We start from the raw sequence: 22,973 nt of genomic DNA on the forward strand, positions 1-22,973 counted from the left end.
GAGTAGCAAACTTTACACATGATTCTGCACCTTGATTTTTTCTTAGAAATCTTAAAGATCTTGGGGCCAGCCTGTGGCTTAGTAGTTAAGTTTGGGGGGGCTCCCCTTCAGTGGCCCAGTTTGGTTCTGGTTCCCAGGTTGCAGACCTACACCACTCATCTGCAGCCACGCTGTTGCAGTGACCCACATACAAAATAGAGGAATACTGATGCAGATGTTGTCTTAGGGTGAATCTTCCTCAAGCAAAAAGAGGAAGATTGGCAACAGATGTTAGCTCAGGGCAAATCTTCCTGGGCAAAAAAAAAAAAAAAAAAAATCTTAAAAGATCTTCCCATATCAGCAGACATAGAGCTCCCTTATTATTTTAAGCGCTGTATAGATTCCAATGGAATGGATGCACCATGATGTCTTTAACTCTCTCTCTATGGATAGATATGTAAATAGTTTCCAATCCTTTCGTATTAAAAATAATGCTGTACATGTGAAATTGCACGTTTACTTGTCTACCCTAGGAAAAGTCTCTAACAATGGACTCGCTGCATCAAAGGACATGTCCATTATTACTGTTAATAGATTCTGCCGCATCGTCCTCTAAAGAGGCGTTTAGATTCCGATTTATATTCCCGGCAGCGATGTCCCAGAGTCCCTGTTTCCTATACCTTCACCAAACGCATTTTAAATGACAATCGTCTACATTTTGGGCCAGTATAAAACATCAAAAGAAAAAAATAGCCAAACCAACCAACCCCACACCCTGAACAACCGAAACCTCCCGTTTTCCGGTCTGACTGGCGCATCCGCCCGGCCCAGCTAACGGTCCCGCTCCCCGCGGCGTGCACGCCCGCTGGTCTATGCAGCCTTTAACGGGTCACAGGGATGCGTGCTCCCGGACTGCCTCCTCCCTGCGTCCGCTCCTCCGGCTCGAGCCCGCTGGCCCAGGCGGCCGCGCCGGGGCCCCCGGAACTGCAAAGGCCTGCCTGCGACCCGGGCCGCGGCGCCCTTGCGGAGACGAGGACGAGAACCCGGTGCGCCGTGCAGGGAGTGTCACCTTCACGCCCGGGGCGCCGTGAGCCACGGGCGCCTAGCAACCGCCAGCCAATCCCCGCCGGAGCCCGGCCGTTTTACGGCAGCAGGCCCCGCCCACGCGCGCCGCCGAGGGGCGGGGAGGAGGTGTGCGGCGCGCTCCAGCCAATCCGCGCCGCGGTCTTCCGCTCGGCGCCCTCCCATAGGCCGAAGGCCGAGCGGCGCGGCGCGGCCGTAAGGCGGGGCCGGGCTGTCGTGCGGCGGGCCCGCGGGCGGGCGCGCTGTCCGCGGTCTCCGCTGTGCCGGGTGTCATTGGGCTCCGAGGCGCGGCGGCGAGGGCACCGCGGGCGGTGTGTGTCCGGCTCGGCCATGGCGGGCGCGTTGGTGCGGAAGGCGGCGGACTATGTTCGGAGCAAGGACTTCCGGGACTACCTCATGAGGTGAAGAGTCTCCCGGGCAGGACCCCGGGACCACCGAGGGCTCCGGGAGTCCGGTGCCGGCTCCGGGACGAGGGGCCGCGAGGGCGCGGGCGCCGGGCAGCGGCGCTGGACAGTGGGGCGCGGTGGGCTTTGCGGAAGCGGGGCGGGGGCTGCAGACAGCGGCTCGGGGTCTGCGGGCAGCGGGGCGAGGGCTCCGGACAGTGGGGCGCGGGGCCGGGCAGCGGGGCAGGGGTCCGGGCAGTGGGGCTGGGGCTCCGGACAGTGAGATGGAGGGGTCTGGGCAGCGGAGTGGGGGGCTCTGGGCAGCGGGGCCGGGGGTCTGGGGCCGCGGGGCTGGCCGGAGCGCAGGTGGAGGACCCCCGCCCTGGCGCAGACGGGAGCCAAGAGCCGGGCCGGTTTCCTGGTGGGTCCCCTCCAGGTCCCCGGAGTGGGGCGGGGGCTCTTCCCCGCTGCATCTGCCGGGCAGTTGTGCGCCAGGTGTGCCCCAGGTGTGCGCCAGGTGTGCGGGGGACGTGCCGGGTTGGGCCGGGAAGTGCCAGGCGGGGGCGCTGTGGGAGCGTGCGCGCGGCGCTGCAGGTGTCCCAGCTCCTCTGCGAGGACGGAGATCCAAGGAGCTGGGGCGAATTCGCCTCTCCTTTTCTGCATCAAGGACTTTAAAAGTGTCTAAGCGTGGGAGGCAGTTGAATCTGAAATATTCTTATATACGAATGTTCTGGCAACCGGAGTAAAATAAGGTGTCAGAATGATTTATCAGATGAACGTGCCGGAAAAATCTGAGCAAAGTGGTAATATGAGGATGTGTTCTTAGTGCTGGCAATTGGGTTTCTCTATGGCTTTGAATATCATCTTAGTTTTTCACTAATGTTTTCTCCTTTGTATTATAAGCCTTTCTAATAGGTACAGCTCGGGATGAAACTGTATAATATAATTAAGAATAAAGGGTTTACACTTTATCCATGTATTCTGATGAGTAACAAACTTCCCCCCATGGGTACCAAAATCCTCTGATGCTCAAGTCCCTAATATAAAATGGTCTAGTACCTTGAATACCACGGTTGGTTGAATTTGAGGATACTGAGGCCCAACTGTATATTTTTTTCTACTGGATAGCTTTCCAAGAGCCAGGCTTTCCAGTTAAGTACATTGATATATGTTCTAACCTTTTTTCTAAAATTAAGTACACTTAGCTTTAATGTTTATATACTTTCTTTTTCCTTTATTGCTTTAGCTGAATTAAGCTTTAACTAAATAAAGAAGAGAATTGCAGTGTCTAGGAAAGTACTGCCTGGTAAGGGCACCAGACTGGGGTTCGAAAGAACGGCCACTAGCCAAGCGATCCCTAGCAAGTCAGTCCCAGGGGACTTTAGTTACCCCGTCTAGGAAGTGGGTTTAATGGTGATGCGGATCTGGTCAGTTTGCTGAGAAAATTAAACTGGATGCCAGATGTGAAACTGCTTGGAAACTCCAAACCACTATACTTTTTATTGTATCCTGCTATTTTTTGTGAGCAGAGACATTTTAAAAAGTACTGTTGTGGAAAAAGTCAAATCTTAAGTGTGAGGTATAGAGCTCTGTGATTTTGACCTGAAATATCTTCTGTGAACTGAACAGGTGAAGCGAGTTGTCAGGCTGGCCTGGTTTCCTCGCCGTTCTTGGCAGCAGTGGGATTTCATACCAGCTCTGCCCATCCGTGACTGGGGCAAGGTTGAGATCTCGTAGCAGAACTCTCGCCAGAAGCTCTTTATCTGAGCTTTTTTCCCCTAGAAAGAGAAACCTTTCTGCCTAGAACTCATCAAGAAAGTTTTCCCTATTTTTTCTTCCAGCTTCTTGCACAAAGCCCCTGCTTTCTTTTTGCAAAGGAGAACAAAGCATAAAGAAGAGAATTTCCTTATGGCTCCCTTCCCATCAGAAGTGAAGTCTACGCCTTCCTTCTCACCTCATAACTTGTTCTGCCTACTCTCTGCTCCCTATCCACTAAAGAGCTGCTGCATTCTTTTCACAGCCTACTGAAGGGGTACGGAGGTTTTCTCAACTAAAGCTGTTTTAAAATTTTAAAAATGACTTTGTTAACAACACAGTTGAGTTTCTCAGCAAAAATTTAAAATCCTATTTCATACAAATTATAAACTCCTATCAATCACATTTATAAATAAGATTGAAATGTCTGTATTGCTAAAGTGGATTCCCAAGTCTATTTTAAAATGTTGATTTTCTTTACCAAGAAACAGGTAAGAGAACAGGCTCCAACTGAAGGCAGCATGTGGGCTATGATTGGATCTGGAATGGAAGAAAACAGCTGTAAAAGCTTTACTGGGACAGTTGGGGACAGTTAAACAGGGCCCCAGTATTAAATAATATTAAGTAGGTATTGGTCATTGTTAGATGTGATGGCGGTATTATTAACCCTAGGCAATGAGTCTGAATGCTGGGTTTGAATCCCGGCCCTGTTGCTTTCTAAGCTGTGTAGGCTTGGGCCAGTTACTTAGGTTTTGTGCTTTGGTAGCTGTTTAATGACATAGCGGAGTGCTTGACCAAAGTAAGTGTCCATTTGTTTTTTATTATTAATATTCCATGTTTAGTCCCCTGGGTTCCTGGAACTCTCTTCTTGGTGCCTTCCATCTCTCCTTTCACTGATTTCTTCTTACTTACCTTAATGAGGATCTTGAATCCAGAACTTCCTGGATCTCTGTTCTATTATATATTTTTCAAGAAACTATTTCCTTGCATACCTTATTGTTGGACTAAAAGAAAGTAGCTCCTTTTTGCACTTTTTTTTGTTTTTGCTCTTTTTGCTCTCCTCTCATTGTCCTCTTGAATTTTAGTTAAGAAGAATAAATGAGAATGAGCCAATAGGTTTTGAGGTAGGACATATATTTTAATGATTGAGTCAACCAAGGTGTGTGCATATTTATTCTAGAGATTTGCCCCTCTTCCTGAGAGAGGTGAATGGATGTGTATATGCACCTATGTATGTGCCAAGGACGTTTTCTTAAATAGAACCTCGATCATGGAGTATTTTAAAATCAGTTAATCAGTTAGCATGGTTATACATCTGAGTTAGTTGAGTGTTTGCAATGAATATTCTCTGGTTAATAAGGTATTCTATTCTAAGTTTATTTTAACTTCTAAGAGCTTTAGGAATTTATACTTATTAACCAGGCGAGAAGTTGCAGTGGAATAACAGGGAATCTTTCCCAAATGATAAAGAGTTAGAGTTGGAAGGGATCTTAGAAGTCAGAGATAGTCCAACACTTCATTTGCCACACAAGAAAGCTGATATCCAGACAGAGCAGAAAACTTGAGACCCTCTGGGCACAAAACTTGTGAAGCCAAAACAGGGATGTCCGTTTAGGATTTAAAGGAAAAGAGTCATGCACAAGAACGGTTTTGAAAAGAAGTAAGGTTCACGTGTTTTTTGTGCACCTTCTTTCCCTGCATGTGCCTCCGTTCTCTCTGCCAAGCTGCTCCCTATCCCCTACCCCTGGATTTCCTTCCCTGGCGTATCACTGACCTTCAGAAATTTAATGAAGCCCGGCATGTTGCAGCAGAACCGACCATAAGAGTTTCTTGCTACCTGGACAGGCCAGTTTCCAGAGATCTTTTCTGTCGTCCAATTTAGTTGACCAGCTAAATACAGTTGCATATCATGCATTCTAATTGCTAAAACTCTCCCCTCATTTCAATTTGAACCAGAAAATCAGATAAAGCTTGGTGAGAATAAATGAAATGCAGGTGAGCATTTTCAGCCTGCAAGAGAATAGCAGTCTAGAATATCTCAAAATCCTGCCCCGCTTCACTTTAAGTAGTGTTATAAATAGACTGTGCTAGGCAGCCGTTTGCCTCCTTTCAGTACTGTATAAGCACCTTATAAATTACCTAAATTGCTCACAGTACTTTCAGAGAAAGCTGGCAATTACTGGCAGTAATTTTAGGAAAATAAGAAACAGATCGGCAATGTCTGGGAGACATTCTGAAAATAAAAATGACCTTAGAAGAAACCTCGAATCAGCCAGTAACTATTCCAAATTAAGGAGAAAAACAAGTTAAAGTTTATTCTGTGGCTGTCATCCGCCTTCATCATCTCCATCATCATCCTCCGGAACTAGGATGATCAAGTTTCTCCTTTGTGAGAATTCATGATCATCAGTGAACCCAAGAAAACCCTTATATGGTTTTGGGGTTTTTTTGGGGGGGAGGATAGTTTGTTTTGGGGGTTTTTTTGTTTTTTTTTTCACCTTCACTGAAATAAAATAAAGGCAGCATACCAAATAAAGAGAAAAGCAAGGATATTTTCTACACTGTTTTACATTACTATCCCCAAATTGCAGCTTGTGTGTTATTTATAAATTTATCTTTCTTTGGAACAGATACTCATACATACTAGGAAGTTCCCTTTTTTTTTTTTTTTTTTTTTCCTAGTTTGGCTCTGCAAAAATTTGCTTTGTGGAGTTTTGACTGAATAGCTGATTCATGTTTGGACGACTCTGACACAGAATTCTGGGATGTTGGATGTGGATTTTGTGTTTTCTAGGTATTCTCAGATTGTTTTACAATCTTTGGTTAAACCACAATTAAAGGGAACGATCAGCATTATTTCTGTGATCATTTCACGGGTGACATTCAGATTGAGCAGCTTGTGAAGACGGAAGTTAGTGCCCTCCCCTTCACGTCCGTTTATAATCTGTACTAAGGTCACCTGTTGTAAAATGGGTGGAGTTTGAACTGTTGTACAATTTGAGGAAAGAGTCCTGAACTGAAAACTAAATTATCTCCACGTTGACATTTTAAATTTTAATTACTACATCTTTTCAAATATTTTCATAGGGAAAAAATGTGCCATTGGTGATTTATAGTTAAATAAGAGGCCTGTGTTCAGATCCTGAACAAGGATGTTTTAGGGAGCGTGACCCTGTAGGTGACTGGTCCATAATCCACTAGGTTCTGCTGCCTGCACTGGCGAGGTCATTGACCCTCTGCCATTAAGCACTGGTGTGGACCTGCTGTGAAGTACAGTGTTGGAAATGCAATTTGTTAAAACGATTCGCTTCACACTGAAAGACGGGCTCTTTCTAGGCTCGTCATATTTCGTGATAGAACCTGCTTGAAGTGTATTAGTGGCACTATCAACAGATATCTTCATGCTGGAAGTTAGAACTCCTCGGCCTCTGAAATCAAAACAGCCAGAAGAGCTGTTTGGACAGGAGTGCATTTCATAAAGGATTTATCGCTTTATTTCTCTAACTGAAACTTTCAGTAGCTAAACTTTAAGATTTTTGCCTTAACAGAACAATTAAGCTATATCCTGGAAAGAAGACTTGTCATTTCGGAAATAAAAGTAATTTACTGTAAAACTTTCAGTGTTTTTTAAAATGCTATTACGTTTACCACTCAGGAAAAGAATTCACTTAACACTGAAGGTTTTTACTATTTTTTGAATGCCTTGTAAATGCTGGCCACCATTTGAGGTTCCAGACTTTCAGTAGTCAACAAAATATAAAATTACATGCCTATTTTTAGGCACTTACATTCTGCTGGTAATCTACTGGTAACCTATTAGTAAGTAAAAATGGAAGTTTCATTGTTAATAGAATTCTGCAGCATTGTGCTTCTCTCCAACTTGTCATTTTCAAAGAAATGCCCCTTTAAGCCTGTGTTGTCTAGTTTGAGAGCCGCAAGCCACACGTGGCAGCTGAGCACTTGATGTGTGGCCAGTCCAAACTGAACTGTGCTGTGAGAGTCAACTCACACCAGATCTCAGAGACTTAGTGCAAAAAGAAAATGTGAACTGTCTCATCAATACGTTTTTATTGATTACATGTTCAAATTAAAATAGTTTTGACATGTTGGAGTAAATAATAAAATGAACTTCTGTTGTCTCTACTTTTGTTAATGTGGCTCCTACAGATCTTTAAGTTACGTATGTGGCTCCTATTTGTGACTTGCATTATATTTCTACTAGACAACTCCACTCTAAGGATTAAGCTTATTTTTCTTAAAATTAAAGTTTAATTTCATGAGGTCAAAGTTCTTAGGAGAAATGTGGCTAGATTTTCTCAGGGAAAAGAAAGGAACGTGTGCTGCTAGTTGTGGTTCTGTTACTGAAACTTGAGTACCCGTGTGAGGCTGAAGTAACCTAATAGAACTGAAATCTTTCAAGGCATCTGATCTTCTTTTTCTTTTTTCCATGTCTCCCCTGTCCGAACCTCGGTGACTCTTCACAAAATAGTACGGTAAGAAAATTGTTTCTACTTCATTTCAGGTTTTTGCAGACTGTCTGCATTAACAAAGTTACGGACAGCAGACCTGGCTTCCTCTGTTTGAGATAGCATATCTAGCCACCATGACTGGTGAGTTATGGGCCAAGTGCACTCCCAGTGTCCCTTGGGTTCTCCTGGTCCACTCTGGACGGTAACTTCTCTGCAGGACCAATGCATTGACTGATAAATATCTGGCAGAGCATAGACCAAATGTGTATTTTGGAAAAGGGAAGAGAGAACTAGAATCTTGTGCTAGATAGAAAGGATGCATTATTAACTTTCTAAGCCTAGCTAGTTACGTAAACTGGTGTTGCAATTAGTTTTACCTTTTATGTTGTTTTTAAGAAATATGTTTTAGGTATAGCTCAGTGCTTGCAATCACAAGTGTATACATAACCCTTAGCTCGCAGAGCCCTGCTTCGTATAACCCTAACACTCATCACACTGAAACTCTGAATACCGGCATTTGGCCCCAAGTCCCCGGGGCTACTTAAAGTTTCAGATTTCTGCCATGGTCTTACTGCATGGCCCCAGCTGTGAGGGAAGATGCCTGTGTGCCTGGTCTAGATAAGCCCCTCGTAGTGTAACTCTTCAGGCTCCATTACAGCCCCGGTCTCTGCATGATAAAGTGGGCATCAAGACCACCATGCAGAGTGGGTCAGTGGAAAGGGATTAAACAGAGAAGAGGAAAATGGAGCAAAGTGGAGAAAGGCCTGGTCCAAAAGGAGGAAAGGAAGATGACTGGATGATGGAGAGTGAACAGTGAAGTGACACCCGAGGACAGGACAGGTGGGAGAAGAAGTGGGTGAGGGGGGCAACTCTCCCGCAGAGGTCTGGTGGGTAAGGGCAAAGGGAGATGGCCACCCCTCACCTCGGCAGAAGACACAGTCACGTTGCAGAGTGAGTAGCTTAGATGGTACCCAGGCTGGAGGCAGGAGGACGAATTAGCCGCCCCAGAGCCTCAAAGAGTCTGTATGCCAGCTGCACCTAATTCACAGGGCTCCTGACTCGGGTGTTAGGCTCTTGAGCACTTGCAGTGCTGGCCTAGGGGCGCTCTGATGATTTCATGGCTGCTTAAGGCATAGGCCACATGCTTACCTTTGAGCGTGTTAAGTAAACATTTCAAAAATACTCTTATATTGTGCCAAATGTAATTCTCATTTGTTTTTCTAGTATTTCCCTTATTTCCCACTTCTGTGGAATTTTTGGATTTGCTGACTCCTGGTCAGCCTTAGAAATGCAGGTCTAGACATGTATTCTGCCGTCTGAATTTCCCTTAAATTCTCTGACCCGCAGAAGTCGAGCACTGTTTGATGTCCTGATGACTACACAGGGTGTTTAGCCAACAATGTGTGGTTTCTTTCATATTTTAAAATAGTGTTTGCAAATTGTACATTAATAAAACAATTTTTAATTTCATGGGGAAAGCCACTGGACTTATTTCAGCCTCAGAAATTAAATTAAACTGGATGTTGCTGCTGTTACCCATGAACATCTTAGTTTTGGTGTCCTGGGATGGCTTAGTTGTAGAATGAAAAACTGATGGTCCTTTGTTTTTAATAGAGGTTGTTGCTGTTACTTCAAAAGTATTTTCCAATCTTCACTTCTTTGTATCTGGGGTTCTGAGTGTAGACTTCTGGGTTCTCTGATCTTAAAATAGCACATGAGCTGAAAAGCAGTTTCTTCCCTTATTAAGTTCCTTTCTTCAGAAAAAGTGTCCAATTTGGGTCTGCATTTTAAGAGATACATTGACAAATAATGAAAATTTGAAAAAGGAAGTTTGGGTAGACTTAAGCATTACGTTATGGAGAATAGTTCTCAAAAGGTTTAAGTTCCGGCAAGCGTGAATTGTGTAAGAAGTTAACCTCATTTTAAAATTCTCTACATGGGACAATCAGATTACTGTGTTGTAATCTGGAAGTTGGTAGGGACCTTGGTAAACTGCCAAGTCCTTTCTAGCTCTGGGCTCACCTTGTAGGAACTGCTGATTCATAGGCAAACACTTGAACAATGAAATACCTCGTGTTAACCATCCATCAGTTAACCATTAAACCCACCAGATGTAAACGTGAACATTCATTTTCACATGTTTCACATTATTGTTTAAGAGAAATTGCAGCTGTTCACAGCATTGCCTTATCTTTCTCCTCTCATCTTTCCCTCTCATTTTTTATAGCACTTCTGGGGCCCAGTAGCGAACTGGGGTCTTCCCATTGCCGCCATCAATGACATGAAAAAGTCTCCAGAGATTATCAGTGGGCGGATGACATTTGGTAAGGATGCGGGTTTGAATAATTGAGAGAACTTACATGTGTATAATTCTAGCATAATATAGCTCCTGCTTACACTTTAAGTTTGTAGCACCAGATACTACTGTCACTATTGGAAAGTAACATAAAGAATAGGATGGCGGGGCCGGCCCTGTGGCCGAGTGGTTAAGTTCGCACACTCCGCTTCTGGCGGCCCACGGTTTCGCTGGTTCAGATCCTGGGCACCGACATGGCACTGCTCATCAGGCCATGCTGAGGCAGCGTCCCATGTGCCACAGCTGGAAGGACTTACAACTAAAATATACAACTATGTGCTGGGGGGATTCGGGGAGAAAAAAGCAGAAAAAAAGAAAAGAAAAGATTGGCAACAGTTGTTAGCTCAGGTGCCAATCTTTAAAAAAAAAAAAAAAGAATAGGATGGCATTGAAGGTGCTGCTTCTCCATAGTGAGGAAGAACCAGGACTACTTTGAAATATTTATCGGGGAAGTGTTAAGGGCTTGTTGCCTTTCACTCTTAGTATACTCAGTTGAAAAATGTGTCCTCTTGAACTTTATTTGGAAAAAGTATCTTGTTTACTTGAAACCATGATATTTGACCATAAAACTATCATGAAGGGATTAAATAGCGATTCTTTCAGATAATGGATTGTGAACAGCTCTGGGGGACAGAAGAAGTGGCTAGAACTAATTTCAGCCAACTCTAGCTAACAAGTATGTTCCTAACATGTTGAAGTAATCAATAACAAAATACCTAACAGTAGAGTAAGATATCTGATGTGTTACCGTTCCTGGAAGCATTTAAGCAGTGACTTAATCATCCATCAAAGGTTTTAGCAGAAGAGATTCTCTTCCGGGTTCAGGCAGTTGAGCCGTTGCTCTCTGTGGCCCCGTCACCTCTGAGTCTTCCAAGTCGTGAGCCGTTGCTCTCTGTGGTCCCGTCACCTCTGAGTCTTCCAAGTCGTGAGCCGTTGCTTCTCTTTCTCTGATGTTTCGGCAGCGCTCTGCTGTTACTCCTTGACCTTCATGAGATTTGCCTACAAGGTGCAGCCTCGGAACTGGCTTCTGTTTGCATGCCACGCCACCAACGAAGTAGCCCAGCTCATCCAGGGAGGACGGCTGATCAAACACGAGTAAGCGGATTCCCATTCAGTCGTTCTTGTTGTGAGGAACTGGGGAGAGTGAGATGGAAATCTTCACAGGCGTCGAGGGGCCGGGCGGCAGGTGTGCGCGGATGTGCGTCAGCACTCGGGGAAGCTCGATTCAGAGCAAAGACATGCCGTTCAGTTTAAAACAGTGGTTGGGCAATTAGTACAATGCAATGCAAATCCATTTTTTAAAACATGAAAAGTAACATGAAATAGGATATTCCTGTTTCTATAAAATTGTCTGTTGAAATAAATGTTATGTAAGGCGTCTTCTTAAAGCCACCCCGGGCCTGTGAGGCTGCCAGTGAGGTTCTGTTTCTCATTGCGTTTTCCTCGTGTTTATTTCCAGGATGACTAAAAGGCCCCAGCAGGGCGGCAGTGGGAAATGAGGAGCAGCTCTTTGAAGGGGTGGCGTTGCCAGCTGCTGCTGCTGAGTCACAGATCCCGCCACCACGACCGGTCCTGTGAAGGAAAATAGGCTGAATGCTATTTTTATTAACCAGACTCTTTTTATAGAACTAGCAGAGAGTCTTTAACCCAGCTCTCTGCTGCCTTACAAATATGGAATATTATATTTCTCTTCATAAAGGGTAGCTGAAAATATGCAATCAATTTAATAATTCCCCATGATGGTTTTATCTGCAGTAATATGTATATTATCTATTAGAATTTACTTAATGAAAAACAGAAGAGAACAAAATTTGTAACTATTAGCATTTAAGTACTCAGAATTCTTGACTTTTTCTTTAATGACCATGAGACAACCAACAGCTGGCCACATAATTAAAATCTCATTGCCAGTGTTTGAAAAAGTATCTGTATTTCCATGCAGTGTGTTTATTGAAATGCTGTCATTTAATGGCAATAAATGATTTAAATATTTGTCAAATAAGTATGACTGAATCTTAGTTAAGAAACTATAGAACTATATCCCTAAAAAGAGAATTATAGGTTAAAAAATGGAACTCCTTGAAAGTTGTTAAGTTGGCCGAGGGAAATGACGAGCTGGAAGGCCAGTTTCTGGAAAGCATTGGCAGTCCCAGCTCCTTGGAACGCGTTCTCTTCTGCGCAAACGTTCGGAAATGCACCTGACAAAAACCCCAGGGTGACCGACTTCAGGCAAGCCGCCCAAGTGTTCTGGACTTCGGTTTCCTCTGAAGTACGTAGTCTCTGAAGTAGGTGATCTAAGAACTGTGCTGTTTTCCAGAGAAAACTGTGGAGCTCGCGCTCCCACAGGATATGCTGATGGCCTGGCCGCCGGCGCTGCACCGGGCACCTGGGGAACGATGCATCCCGTGGCCCGGGAGCTGCTCCTGGAGGAAGCGTCCTGAGAACGCAGTGCTGATTTCTTAGTTCACGTTGTGCACTTAAGGTAGGAGTTTAAAGACTTCACAGTGAATAGGGGCACGATTCCGTCTTCTCTGTGGTGGTCATGGATGAGAGCGGCGGAGGCAACGCCGACCTCCTCTCAGCCAGCCTGTTCCCGCTGACTAGTTTCTCTTCTGTCACTTTTTCTTTTTCCTGTAAAGGTACTAGACAGCTTACAAAGCATTTTCATAATGTTCCCTCTTTGGAGCCGCACACAGCCCCGGGAGGCCAGCAGGACTGGGGCTGCTTCCATTTTATAGGTGAGGGAACCTGGGCGAGAAGCTGGGAGACGCCCCGTTCCTGGCAGGGCTGGGGCGCCACACCTGCCCCAGGCCTCTTCCTGCCTCCTGGTATCCGGGCCCCGGCAGGTGACAGCCGGGAACAGTGCCCGTCTTTGGCTGCCTCGGGCTCGTTCCTCCAGTTAGCCGGACTTGAGGTTGGGTAAGAGGAACTAGCGTTAAGCACCTAGATGAGTTTAATTAAGCTGAAACAGTGTCTTCTACTTTACTTATCATACGGGTAATGTTACTGGTAGAAGATTCCAACTGTCCAGAGGCATACAGAGTAACAGCTGAAGCTTGCTGTCTTTGCTCTTGTCCCGGCTCTCCAGAGTCAGACACTCAGCTTCTGTGCTTTGGGCTCTTCCTTGTGTCACCTTGGAAGAATTCTCATCCTACCCGTCTTAGTGCCAAGTGAGGAGCAAGGGCATTTTCTCTCCCTCCATCAGAAGGGTTTGTTAGCTCCCTGAAGAGGTGGCCTGTAGGTGTCAGCCCCACTGGAAACCTGAGGAGCCCCAGACCCAGCGCAGATGAGGCAGAGAGGAGAGCAGGAAAGGCCCCTGATAGAATGGGGTCAGCAGGCTGGTTCAGTGAGCTGTTCCCATGCACCTGATGAGAAAATACAGAAAGAGTGACGCCAGCGAGGTCATTTCTGCTTTCCAAAAGCTTCCTGTGATGTGAGAGAGAAACCTGGAATGAGCACAGACCAACACCTGCAAGGAAAGTATGCGCAAAACAGCGTTGCGCGAGGCAGGAGTTGGGCCGAGCGTCCGCGGGAGCTGTGAGATTGACTGTCCCAGATCAGAGAGACAAAGGAGCCAAACAGGAGGCTGACCTTGCTCCTGGCTGCCTCCAGGTCTCTGCAGGCTCCCACCAGTCCCACTTTCTCTCTGCACGGAGCCCCCAGTGCTGGCGGGGACAAAGGCAGGGACACAGAAGGAAGAGTAGCAGCGGGACAGGGTATGAAATGTCCAGCTAGGATCTGAGTCCTAATTTCTTTTTTTATTTCTTGAGGAAGATTAGCCCCGAGCTAATATCTGCTGCCAGTCCTCCCCTTTTTGCTGAGGAAGACTGGCCTTGAGCTAACATCCATGCCCATCTTCCTCTACTTTATATGTGGGACACCTGCCACAGCATGGCATGCCAACGAATGCCATGTCCACACCCAGGATCCGAACCGGCAAACCCTGGTCTGCCAAAGCAGACTGTGTGAACTTAACCACTGCGCCACTGGGATGGCTCCTGAGTTCTAATTTCATATAGCATCCACACCAAGATAAAAATCTATTCCACAGTAAGATTTCCTTTGTTTTTTTAAAAGTTCTTGGTTGCTTTAAAATCGCCATATCCAATGTCTGTCATTAGCAACAAGGACGCTTGGGCCAGCTGGGCATTCAGGGTATAAGTGATAGCCTTCTCTAACGAAGAATGACCAGTTGTTAGACTTCCTTCTCACTGATCAGGAGGCGGCAGCCATCCCGGCAGCATGGACTCCTAGCCCTGGGCGAGCCCTCCCTACTCTTTTATCCTGGGCATTTGCCAAGCGAGCTTTGTCTCCTAGAGACGTTGGAAGCGTGTTACACAGAATGTGGTAGGTGTTGGGTCTGCACTAAGAGCAGTGTGTGTGGTAGTGTTCCATCAGATCTGGTGCCTTCAGAGTGGTCGGTATGGTTAGGGTTCTGGTATGTGTTAGCAGCAGACACTGCTGGCCCCGTGAACACGCTGACCGTGAAAGGGTCAGCATCTCAAGGAATGATGGTTGGTCACTAAAACATGAAACACCGAAATTGGGTTGATGAAAACTTGATTACGTTGAAAGCCCAGTAATATGTATTCAAAATGTTCGATTACCACGTACAACATCCTCTCTAAAAATAATACTCAAGGGCTCCAAATAGTTCTCATTTCAAATAGTAAAATACAGAGTTCGAAGACACAAATGCGTTGTGACCATCTTCCAAGATGAAGTGACACTGTCAATACAAACGTGCCTTGATGGTTTTAGCCACAGAGGCATTTCCTTTGTTATGATAAATTCATGGGGCAGGGGTGACAATTGAGAAGTACGTCTTGCACAACCCAAACCTCCTGCTCAGGCAGTGTGTGGGCTGGCTCTGCGAGGTGCAGCTGCCTGGGGGCACGACTTGCCAGTGGAGGAGACAGTTGAGAGGTCGATGGCCTTGTTTCCTCCTCTGCCACAGTTGGCTGCGAACCACCTGCCCCTTCCCCTTCTGGTCCACGCTCCGCACAGCCCTCAGGCATTCTGGACCTCAGCTGGGTTCAGTTACTCGTCTGCTTCCATCTTCATCTTGGTCCCGCGGATACTTTCTCAGACTCATTTGTACAGAGCATTTACAGACCCAGAGAAAGTCAGCACGAGTGGTGACTTCTGATGCTTACCCCAGATTGCTCAGGGGTCATTTGATTGTCTCAAAAATGACTTCCGTTGTAAGATCTAGAAGAGAAACGAATGTCAAGACCGTGTCATCCTCAAAAGCAAAGCCCGAGTTACCTGGGGCTGTAGGCCTAGGCAGGTGAGTGGCCTCTGAGAGGGTGAGGGCTGGACCGCAGAGAGCTGTGGAGAGAGGTGCCGTCCCCATCGGACATCCCAGTCCTCACCCTCTGACGGGGCAGCTGTGGGGGACGGTCCTAACCAAGTGGGTCCACAGGGCTCCTGGGTTGTGTTGTTTTCGGTGCATGTAACAGTAAGCACAGAAAAGTTGCTTGGGGATTAGCTGCTCCCTGACACCTTTGTTAAAAAGCTAGTCGCAGGTCAGGACCTGCTTCACCTACAGGCGTCTTAAGCAAACGTTCATTAGCCAGCAGGCCCAGAACCCCGCTGGTCACCTGCATTCCTGATGGGCTTCAGCCCTGATTGCTTTCAGGTGCTTCGAAAGGCCCGTCGGAGGCAGAGGCCACATTTCAGCCCCACTGATAACTCCCACTGAAACACAATTCCATTATGGTGGCTGCATGGTGGTTTCCTGTTTCTAGTTATCAGGTAGCCTGCTACAAGCTAGTTTACTCCATTAACTGAGACTGGTCACTCACACCAAACATGGTCCCTACTGAAAAGGCAGGATGAATGCTCAACTTTTTCCTTTTCTACCCAATTGTATAAGTAAGGAGCTGATTCAATAGCTATTTCAGTTGTAACAAATTACTTTGAATTTTTTTTTGACTGTTTCTCTTTTGATCATTAATTTTCATAGATTGAATGTGTTTTTATCAACTCCAGTTATTATTTTTGTTTTTGGGTTTGTTTTTTTTTTAACTCCTCATTTCCCCGTCCCCCTGGCCCCTAGCTAGACAAAATATTTCTAATCACATTGACTGGTGGCATGAAAAAGTGAGGAAGTGAAATATATATTTGCCAATACTAGAATAATTAAGTGAATATGACCAATTTTTTCAATGAGCATTATTCAATAAACATTATTTCATCCTGTTTATTGAAAACTTAAACAGAGATACATACATAGAAGGAGAGAGAGGGCAATAGGACTAGAAACGTGTTTATTGAACTGTTAACATTGTTTTGGGTAGTGGGTTTTAAGGTGATTTTTATGTTTTTTTTTGTAAGCTCGCGTTCATTTTTTTCAAAGTAAGCAGATATGAGTTTTACAGCTGGAATAAACTTATTTTTAAAAGAAAAACAATTTTATCGTGCATTTTTCACTTTTTTAGACATTGGGAGAGTATTAACCAAAAGAAACAACGTTTGCAATGGCTCCCTGTCTCCTACAGGATGGGGAGTGAAATGTTAGTGGAGAGTGAAAGCTACATCCACGGAAAATGGACATTAACTTGTTCTCAGTTGTGTGATTGATGATTATAAATTTAATCAGAGTTTAGAGACAAGAAAATCAGTGTGAAGTGGAGTGCTGGAACAGGGGTTCATGCAGAAGATGGGGTTTTATGTTGGGACCCTTGATCTTGTGACCCAGTGTGAACACGTAGAGGTTAAAGGTAAGTATCAGGATTTGTGAAAGATTTAATTTTGGGTCAAGCTTTAAGTAAATGATAAATTTTGTTTTATCATTTTTATTGAGGTATAATTGACATAGAACATGAGATTTCAGGGGTACAACATAATGATTTGAAGTTTGTCTATATTGCGAAGCGATCACCACAACACCGCAATAAGTTTAGATAACATCCATCACCATATGTAGTTACAAAAATGGTTTTTCTTGTGACAAGGACTTTTTGGAAGGACTCTAACAACTTTCAAATATGCAATAAAGTATTAGTAACTGTGGTCACCATGCTGTGCATTCCATCCCAGTTCTTACTTACTTTATAACTGGAAGGTTGTACCTTTTGACCTCTTCACCCATTATCATTCTTGTTGGCTCAGATGGCATTCCTTTGGGCACTAGAAGCCCCTCTAAAGGTGCCTTCTGCTACGACCCCACTCATCTTTGAGAGTTTCCGTGTGTTCTGGCACAAGATGCCTCCCGCCCGCTCTACCTTCCTGCCCCCAACGGGGGACGTCTCCCAGAGAGCTCTGGCTCCGTGTGGAAGGAGTGGTGTTTGTACCCAACATACAAGCTCTTGGCAGATCTTGCTGCTAGAGGGACGTCACTTCTTGGCCATTTCAGTGCATGGTACTAAAAAGGATTTTTCAAATCATGAGTTCATGTTGATATTTCCACTTGAATTCTAGTATAGTATTCCAGTTAATGTTTTTTCTTTTCATAATTGAACCTTTGTATACTAAATAACATTATTTCTAACAACACAAACATTTCATTGCTTTCTTTACCCAACTATAAAAGAAAAATAGTCTCCCAGTCGTACTGTTATTATCATAAATAATGAAACTACTGAATAAAAGCTCTAAATTTTCCCTCGTGTGTCCTGAGACTGCACGTCCTGAGTAAGTTTGAAGTAATAGTTCTAAATTCACTTATGATAACCTTTGACTGTATGTTACGTAAGCACTTACCCAACGTAGAGTTTGCTACAATCGTTCACGTCCATTTTAGCATGAAGGCTTTTGCATCCATCAACTCATAGTTGTGAGAAGGCGGTAGCTTTTGGCTAGAACTCCTAGTACAGGAGGTGGAAGGTCAGTCTGCCAAGGCGCTCTGAGGTCACACAGCCATCTGAACGATTCACTCTCCACCAGTGCTTTCAATTCTAGTCTGACTACACTGGAAACAAAAATCTGCCTTTTACTATTTAATTTCCAGTACTGTTGCAACCAACATAATTTAACTTTCTAATCTTGTCCTAACGTGAAAGTTTCATCTTTGCCTTTTTGAGTTATGACTTTTCTCTTTAAATAAAAATAATGATATCCAGTCTCTATACATACACACTGTGTTTTCACACTAAGGCTTCCATGGCATCAATTCAAATAATTCTCTCAGTTAACAGTCCCTTGACTTTGTGTGAGTCAGTGTTTACTTTTCCCCTGGGGGAGAGTGTAAGGAGAGCTATGGGATCTCCAGATCCCCCAGGATGAGCACAGGTGATGTATGTAAAGGGAGCTCTTTAGGGTTGTGTCAGAAATCTATTCACTCAGAAGTCAAACTAAAGGCAACTTTGCTTTATTTGTGTATTTTCCAGCACAAATACCCTTCAAGTCGTTCACCCACCTCAAACCATTTAGTAACTATAGTTATTTACTCAAAAGAACAAACAAACAAAAAAGAGTCGTGCATGACCAGATTTGTGGAGTTTGGAAGAGCAGCACCACGTTTGGCATGGTTTTTGCCAAAAGTTAGGGTGAAGTTCAACTCGGGACAGCTCGAAGGCTGATGCGTGCGCCATTGCAACATCTCTGCTTCTGGCTGAGAGAGAAATAAGAGCACAGAGCAGAACACTCTTCAGACAGGCTCCAGGAGCGTGGCCCGGGCGTGCCGCTGTCCCTTCCTCTCTCTGAGTCCAATGCGCTTCCCGTTTAACACGGAACAGAGAGCACTACACACACTGTAATAGACGGATCAGCAGATCCAGTCTTTTCAATTTTGCTTGTGGTTTAAATTCAACCACATTCCACTTTCTTCTAAAAGCCTTTCTAATTTCAGAATTATAATTACTTCCTGATTCTTTCAAAAGTTGCAACTTAGAGCAAAGAGTAGGTCTTTAAAAACAATTGGGGTACATAAGCCAGTTGAGGGGTGGGGAACAAATCTTCGCAGTTACTTTTTCTAGACAGCTGCCTTGAAAGCTCTCCAGATCCATGAGATAGCATCTCAGTCGAACAGGTGAACTTATGATGTTTTAAAAATAGTCTAAAAAATCCTGGAACATGTGAGGGAGAACTCTGCAGCTTTTATTTGAAAGGCTTCCTTTTCATTGAGAAAGCAGAATTACAGCAGCCCTCTTAGAAGCGTGTACGTTTTCAGTTTCGGATCAGCTGTTTTAGGTCGTATAACATCTTGGGTATATCTGGGGCCTTCTGCCCTCAGGTAGTTCTGAAGATGTTTGCTTTTCTCTCCTCTGTCAGACTGTAGGCTCCTTGGGGGCCCTGCGGGAACTTCTGTCACCATCCCAGCCCATAATATCTTAAACAGCCCCATATATTTTAGGAAGTTCTCAAACTTCCTGTTTATCAGCTGTCTCGAAACCCGAAACCCGCCCCCGAAGCAGCCAGAAGCAGGGCGGGGCCTCCCTCTGTGCCAATCAAGCACTCCCATTTGGAAGTGAGAGTCACAAGAAAGCAGGCTCTCTGCAGAACATCCACTTCGCTAGTCTACATGCAGCTTTCGCCACTGAGAATGGCCTCGGTTCTGGCAGCAGAAGCCCAGGCATTAATCTGGTGGTGGCAGCAGTGACAGCAGCGTTCTCATCTGTCCAGTCCCACTGCACGGTTTGGGTGTTGGTCCTGGCAGCATAGTCTCAAAGCCTGTTCCCAGTCCGCACGATTCTGTGAGTGACCTCACAGCCTTTAGTAAATCCCTTTTGTGCTTAAACCAGTCATTGTAGATTCTGTTTGCAATTAAGGACTCTAACCGACCTCAGACAAGGAGCATGACTTCTTAGTCTGCATGTCCGCAATTCCTGAGGAGAGTCAGTAGAGGCCATGTGCACCTGAAAATATCTTTTACAATTGTTACAATGCGATGTCTTCTTAGGCAAGACCAGAGTGTTGGGTTCCCGACTTTGCAGGCCCAGAGACTTTCATCAGTGCCCAAGTTTCTGCGAGCGCTCAAAAATCCAAATGTACTAGAGACGGAGGTATAAGACAGAAGGACTTCTTAAAATTTGCAATAATAAATATAAATCTTGGGGGCCAGCCCCATGGCTGAGTGGTTAAGTTTGCGTGCTCTGCTTCAGCTGGTTCGGATCCTGGGCAGAGACCTAGCACCACTTGTCAGGCCATGCTGAGGTGGCGTCCCACATAACTCAACTAGAAGGATCTACAACTAGAATGTACAACTATGTACTGCAGGGCTTCGGGGAGAAGAGGAGAAAAAAAGAGATTGGCAACAGATGTCAGCTCAGATGACAATCTTTAAATAAATAAATATAAATCTCAAATGGACTGAAACAGCTCACAGCTCATGTTGTCAGGATAAGTGACTCTACATTTGACTACAATTAAAGAGTCTGGGAGTCAATTTAGAGCAGGAATCACTGGAACATAGATGAATGAAAGGAAGGACGGGGGGAGAGAGATTGAGAAAGAAAAGGAAAAGAAAAGAAGTGGTTCAAATGGAAAGAATTCATGGAAGGCCAAGCAGGGGACAACAGAAAACCCACGCCTAGAAGTATTATACCAAAACCTAAGAATATTGAAAGCAGAAAGTTCTAAAAGCTTCCAAAGGGAAAGAATTAATCATCTATAAATAGGGTGACAAAACAACCTATCAATAAGTAGACCATATGTCTTAGTTTACCCAGGACGGTCCTGGGTCACACCTACTGTCCAAGCTTAGTTATTGGTAGTGACTCCTTCACTCTCAAAAGTGTCCTGGTTGGATGATAAATTATATTTTCACCCTTCCTACAAAGGAATAACAGGCGAATTGATGGAGGGCTTCTCAATAGCAAAACAGTACAAGAGGATAATAGTGTGATGTTTTTAAAGTATTAAAAGAAAAGAACTTTGAATGTTAAAATTTTATCCAAATTTTCCTTCAGATGTGAGAGTATGAAATAAACATTTTCGGTCACATAAATCCTCAAAAATTTTGCCATATGTTGAAAATGCTCTTGAAGGAAGGGTTCAGATGAGAAAAGAAACAGATCCAGGAGATTGTTAGAGGAGACATAGAATAAATAGTGATCAAATACCTAGGTAAAGTCTATTATATGACAAAACGGGAAATAGAGTGTATCCAGAATAGCCAAGAAGTACAATAGCTACACTGTGGGAGTTGAGAGAAGACGGAGACCAAGGGACGTGATCATGTGCAAAAATCTTTAATTGTGAAGGGTACAATATAGATATTGCTAAGCTTACTACTAAGGGCAAATATGCATCATGACAGGCTTTAAGAGTAACCACTGTGAGGACAAAAATAAAATGTTTAGCTTTTAAATGGGCAGAATACCCAAAATGACCAAAAGAAAGCAGGAAAAGACAATAAAATAAATAAAAAGAAAGTTCAATAAAAGCAAAATATGAAATAAGACAGCAAAAACAAATCCTAATATATAGCCATTATAATAATTGTAAATGGATAAAACTTAAAAATATAAAGACTCTCAGATTGAATATAAAGTAATATCCAATGATATGATATCTAGAAGAGGCATGATTCAAACAGAAAGACCCAGAAAGACTGAAAATAAAGGATGGCAGAAATACAAATGAAATGTTAGCAAGTAGAATTCAGCATCCCATTAAGAAAATAATTCACCATGACCAAGTGGGATTTATTCTGGGAATGCAAACTTGTTTCAATATTTGACAATACATTAATATCATATACATATTTACAGATCCAGGAAAACATCATATAATTATCCCCACAGATGCTGTAGAAGCCTTGGGCAAAATCAAAATGCATTCCTGATAAAAATTTCTCAATTTGGTAAAGCTAGCATCTTACTAAATAGAGCAACATAAGAGGCATTTTCACTAAGATCAAGAACAGGGTAACGATGCCCAGTATTTCCTTGACTGTTCAACACTGTATAAAAGCATTAGCCAATGCAATTAATTAGATAAAACAAGTCAATTACAGACATAAGAATTGGTAAGGAAGAAGTAAAAACTATCTCTTTGCATATTATAGAAAAGTATACTAGGAAAACCCTAGAAAATCAATGATAAAACTAACTCCAACAATAAAAGAATTCGATATGGTAGCAGGATATAAAACTTACTTACAGAAATCAAGAGTCTTCATATACACAAACATTAACCAATCGGAGGACATGACAGTAAACAAAATCATATTTACAATGGGAACAAAGAGAGAAAATCGTTAGGAAGAAGCATGACATGAAATACGCAAAACCCAAATGAGGAAAACTTTAAATTATTCCTAAAAGACAAAAAAATAAATTTGAACAAATGGAAAGAACTCCCCCGCAACCCTCCGTTCTTGGACAGGATGATTCAGCATTTTAAAGATGTCAGTTCTCCCTAGATTAACTTAGGAATGCAATAAGATCCCAATAAAAAGATCAGTTAGCTTTTTTTTAAATGGAGTTAGACAAGTTACTATTAAAGTGTATACATAATAATAAACATACAATTATAGGTAGACTACAGATGAAGAGACTGGATACAAAGAGGTAGACAGCTTCTCTGACAGCAGTCACAAAGCAAGGAGGGTCAGGGTTTGAACGCAGCTCTTTAAGACCAGAACACACCACCTCACCACTAAGCAATGTTGTCAATCTCAGTTCCCAGTAATCGTGGAACATTCGCCTAAGACTACAAGTTCTGAAATGTTAATTGCCCATAGTCATGCTAGCCAAGATGTTTGCCTCATTTTACCTGGTCTCAGCTCAAGTTTCATAAGAACAGTGCAGGCATTTGTCATCCAGCTGCAGTTTTCCTAACTGGAACTCGGAGAACACACAACCAGTCAGGGAATATAATTTTCACCATGTGGAAGCAAGATAACCAGTATGAGAAGAAGTCCTCCCAGAATGCCCAGGGCACAGAGCTGCTCCCCCAAGTGTAGGTCCTGACTGTCTGCTCTTTCTCCTCTTCCATCAGCACTTGTGGTTTGGTCTACAGGCAAAACTGCAAGGCCTAGACCACAAGTGATAATGGAGA

General features: G+C 44.0%; 1 protein-coding gene across 1 annotated transcript; it reads left to right on the top strand.

Annotated features, from left to right (window-relative positions):
- The first annotated feature begins 1,290 nt into the window (after positions 1-1,290).
- MPC1 (mitochondrial pyruvate carrier 1) lies at positions 1,291-12,027 on the top strand. The gene is made up of 5 exons (XM_046670270.1): positions 1,291-1,463; positions 7,690-7,693; positions 9,897-9,993; positions 10,988-11,120; positions 11,485-12,027. Exons 1-5 carry the CDS (start codon positions 1,393-1,395, stop codon positions 11,522-11,524), a joined length of 345 nt encoding a protein of 114 aa, XP_046526226.1. The 5' UTR covers positions 1,291-1,392; the 3' UTR covers positions 11,525-12,027.
- The last annotated feature ends 10,946 nt before the right edge of the window (positions 12,028-22,973 follow it).

The sequence above is a fragment of the Equus quagga genome, chromosome 8, assembly GCF_021613505.1.
Source record: "Equus quagga isolate Etosha38 chromosome 8, UCLA_HA_Equagga_1.0, whole genome shotgun sequence".
NCBI classification, from domain to species: Eukaryota; Metazoa; Chordata; class Mammalia; order Perissodactyla; family Equidae; genus Equus; species Equus quagga.

What these genes read in the sequence shown, in the direction of transcription:
- MPC1 (XM_046670270.1), top strand. Translation starts at nt 1,393, where the DNA reads ATGGCGGGCGCGTTGGTGCGGAAGGCGGCGGACTATGTTCGGAGCAAG. An exon ending in CAGTGGGCGGATGACATTTG is followed by an intron (nt 9,994 to 10,987) that starts GTAAGGATGCGG and finishes ATGTTTCGGCAG; the next exon opens with CGCTCTGCTGTTACTCCTTG. An exon ending in GGACGGCTGATCAAACACGA is followed by an intron (nt 11,121 to 11,484) that starts GTAAGCGGATTC and finishes GTTTATTTCCAG; the next exon opens with GATGACTAAAAGGCCCCAGC.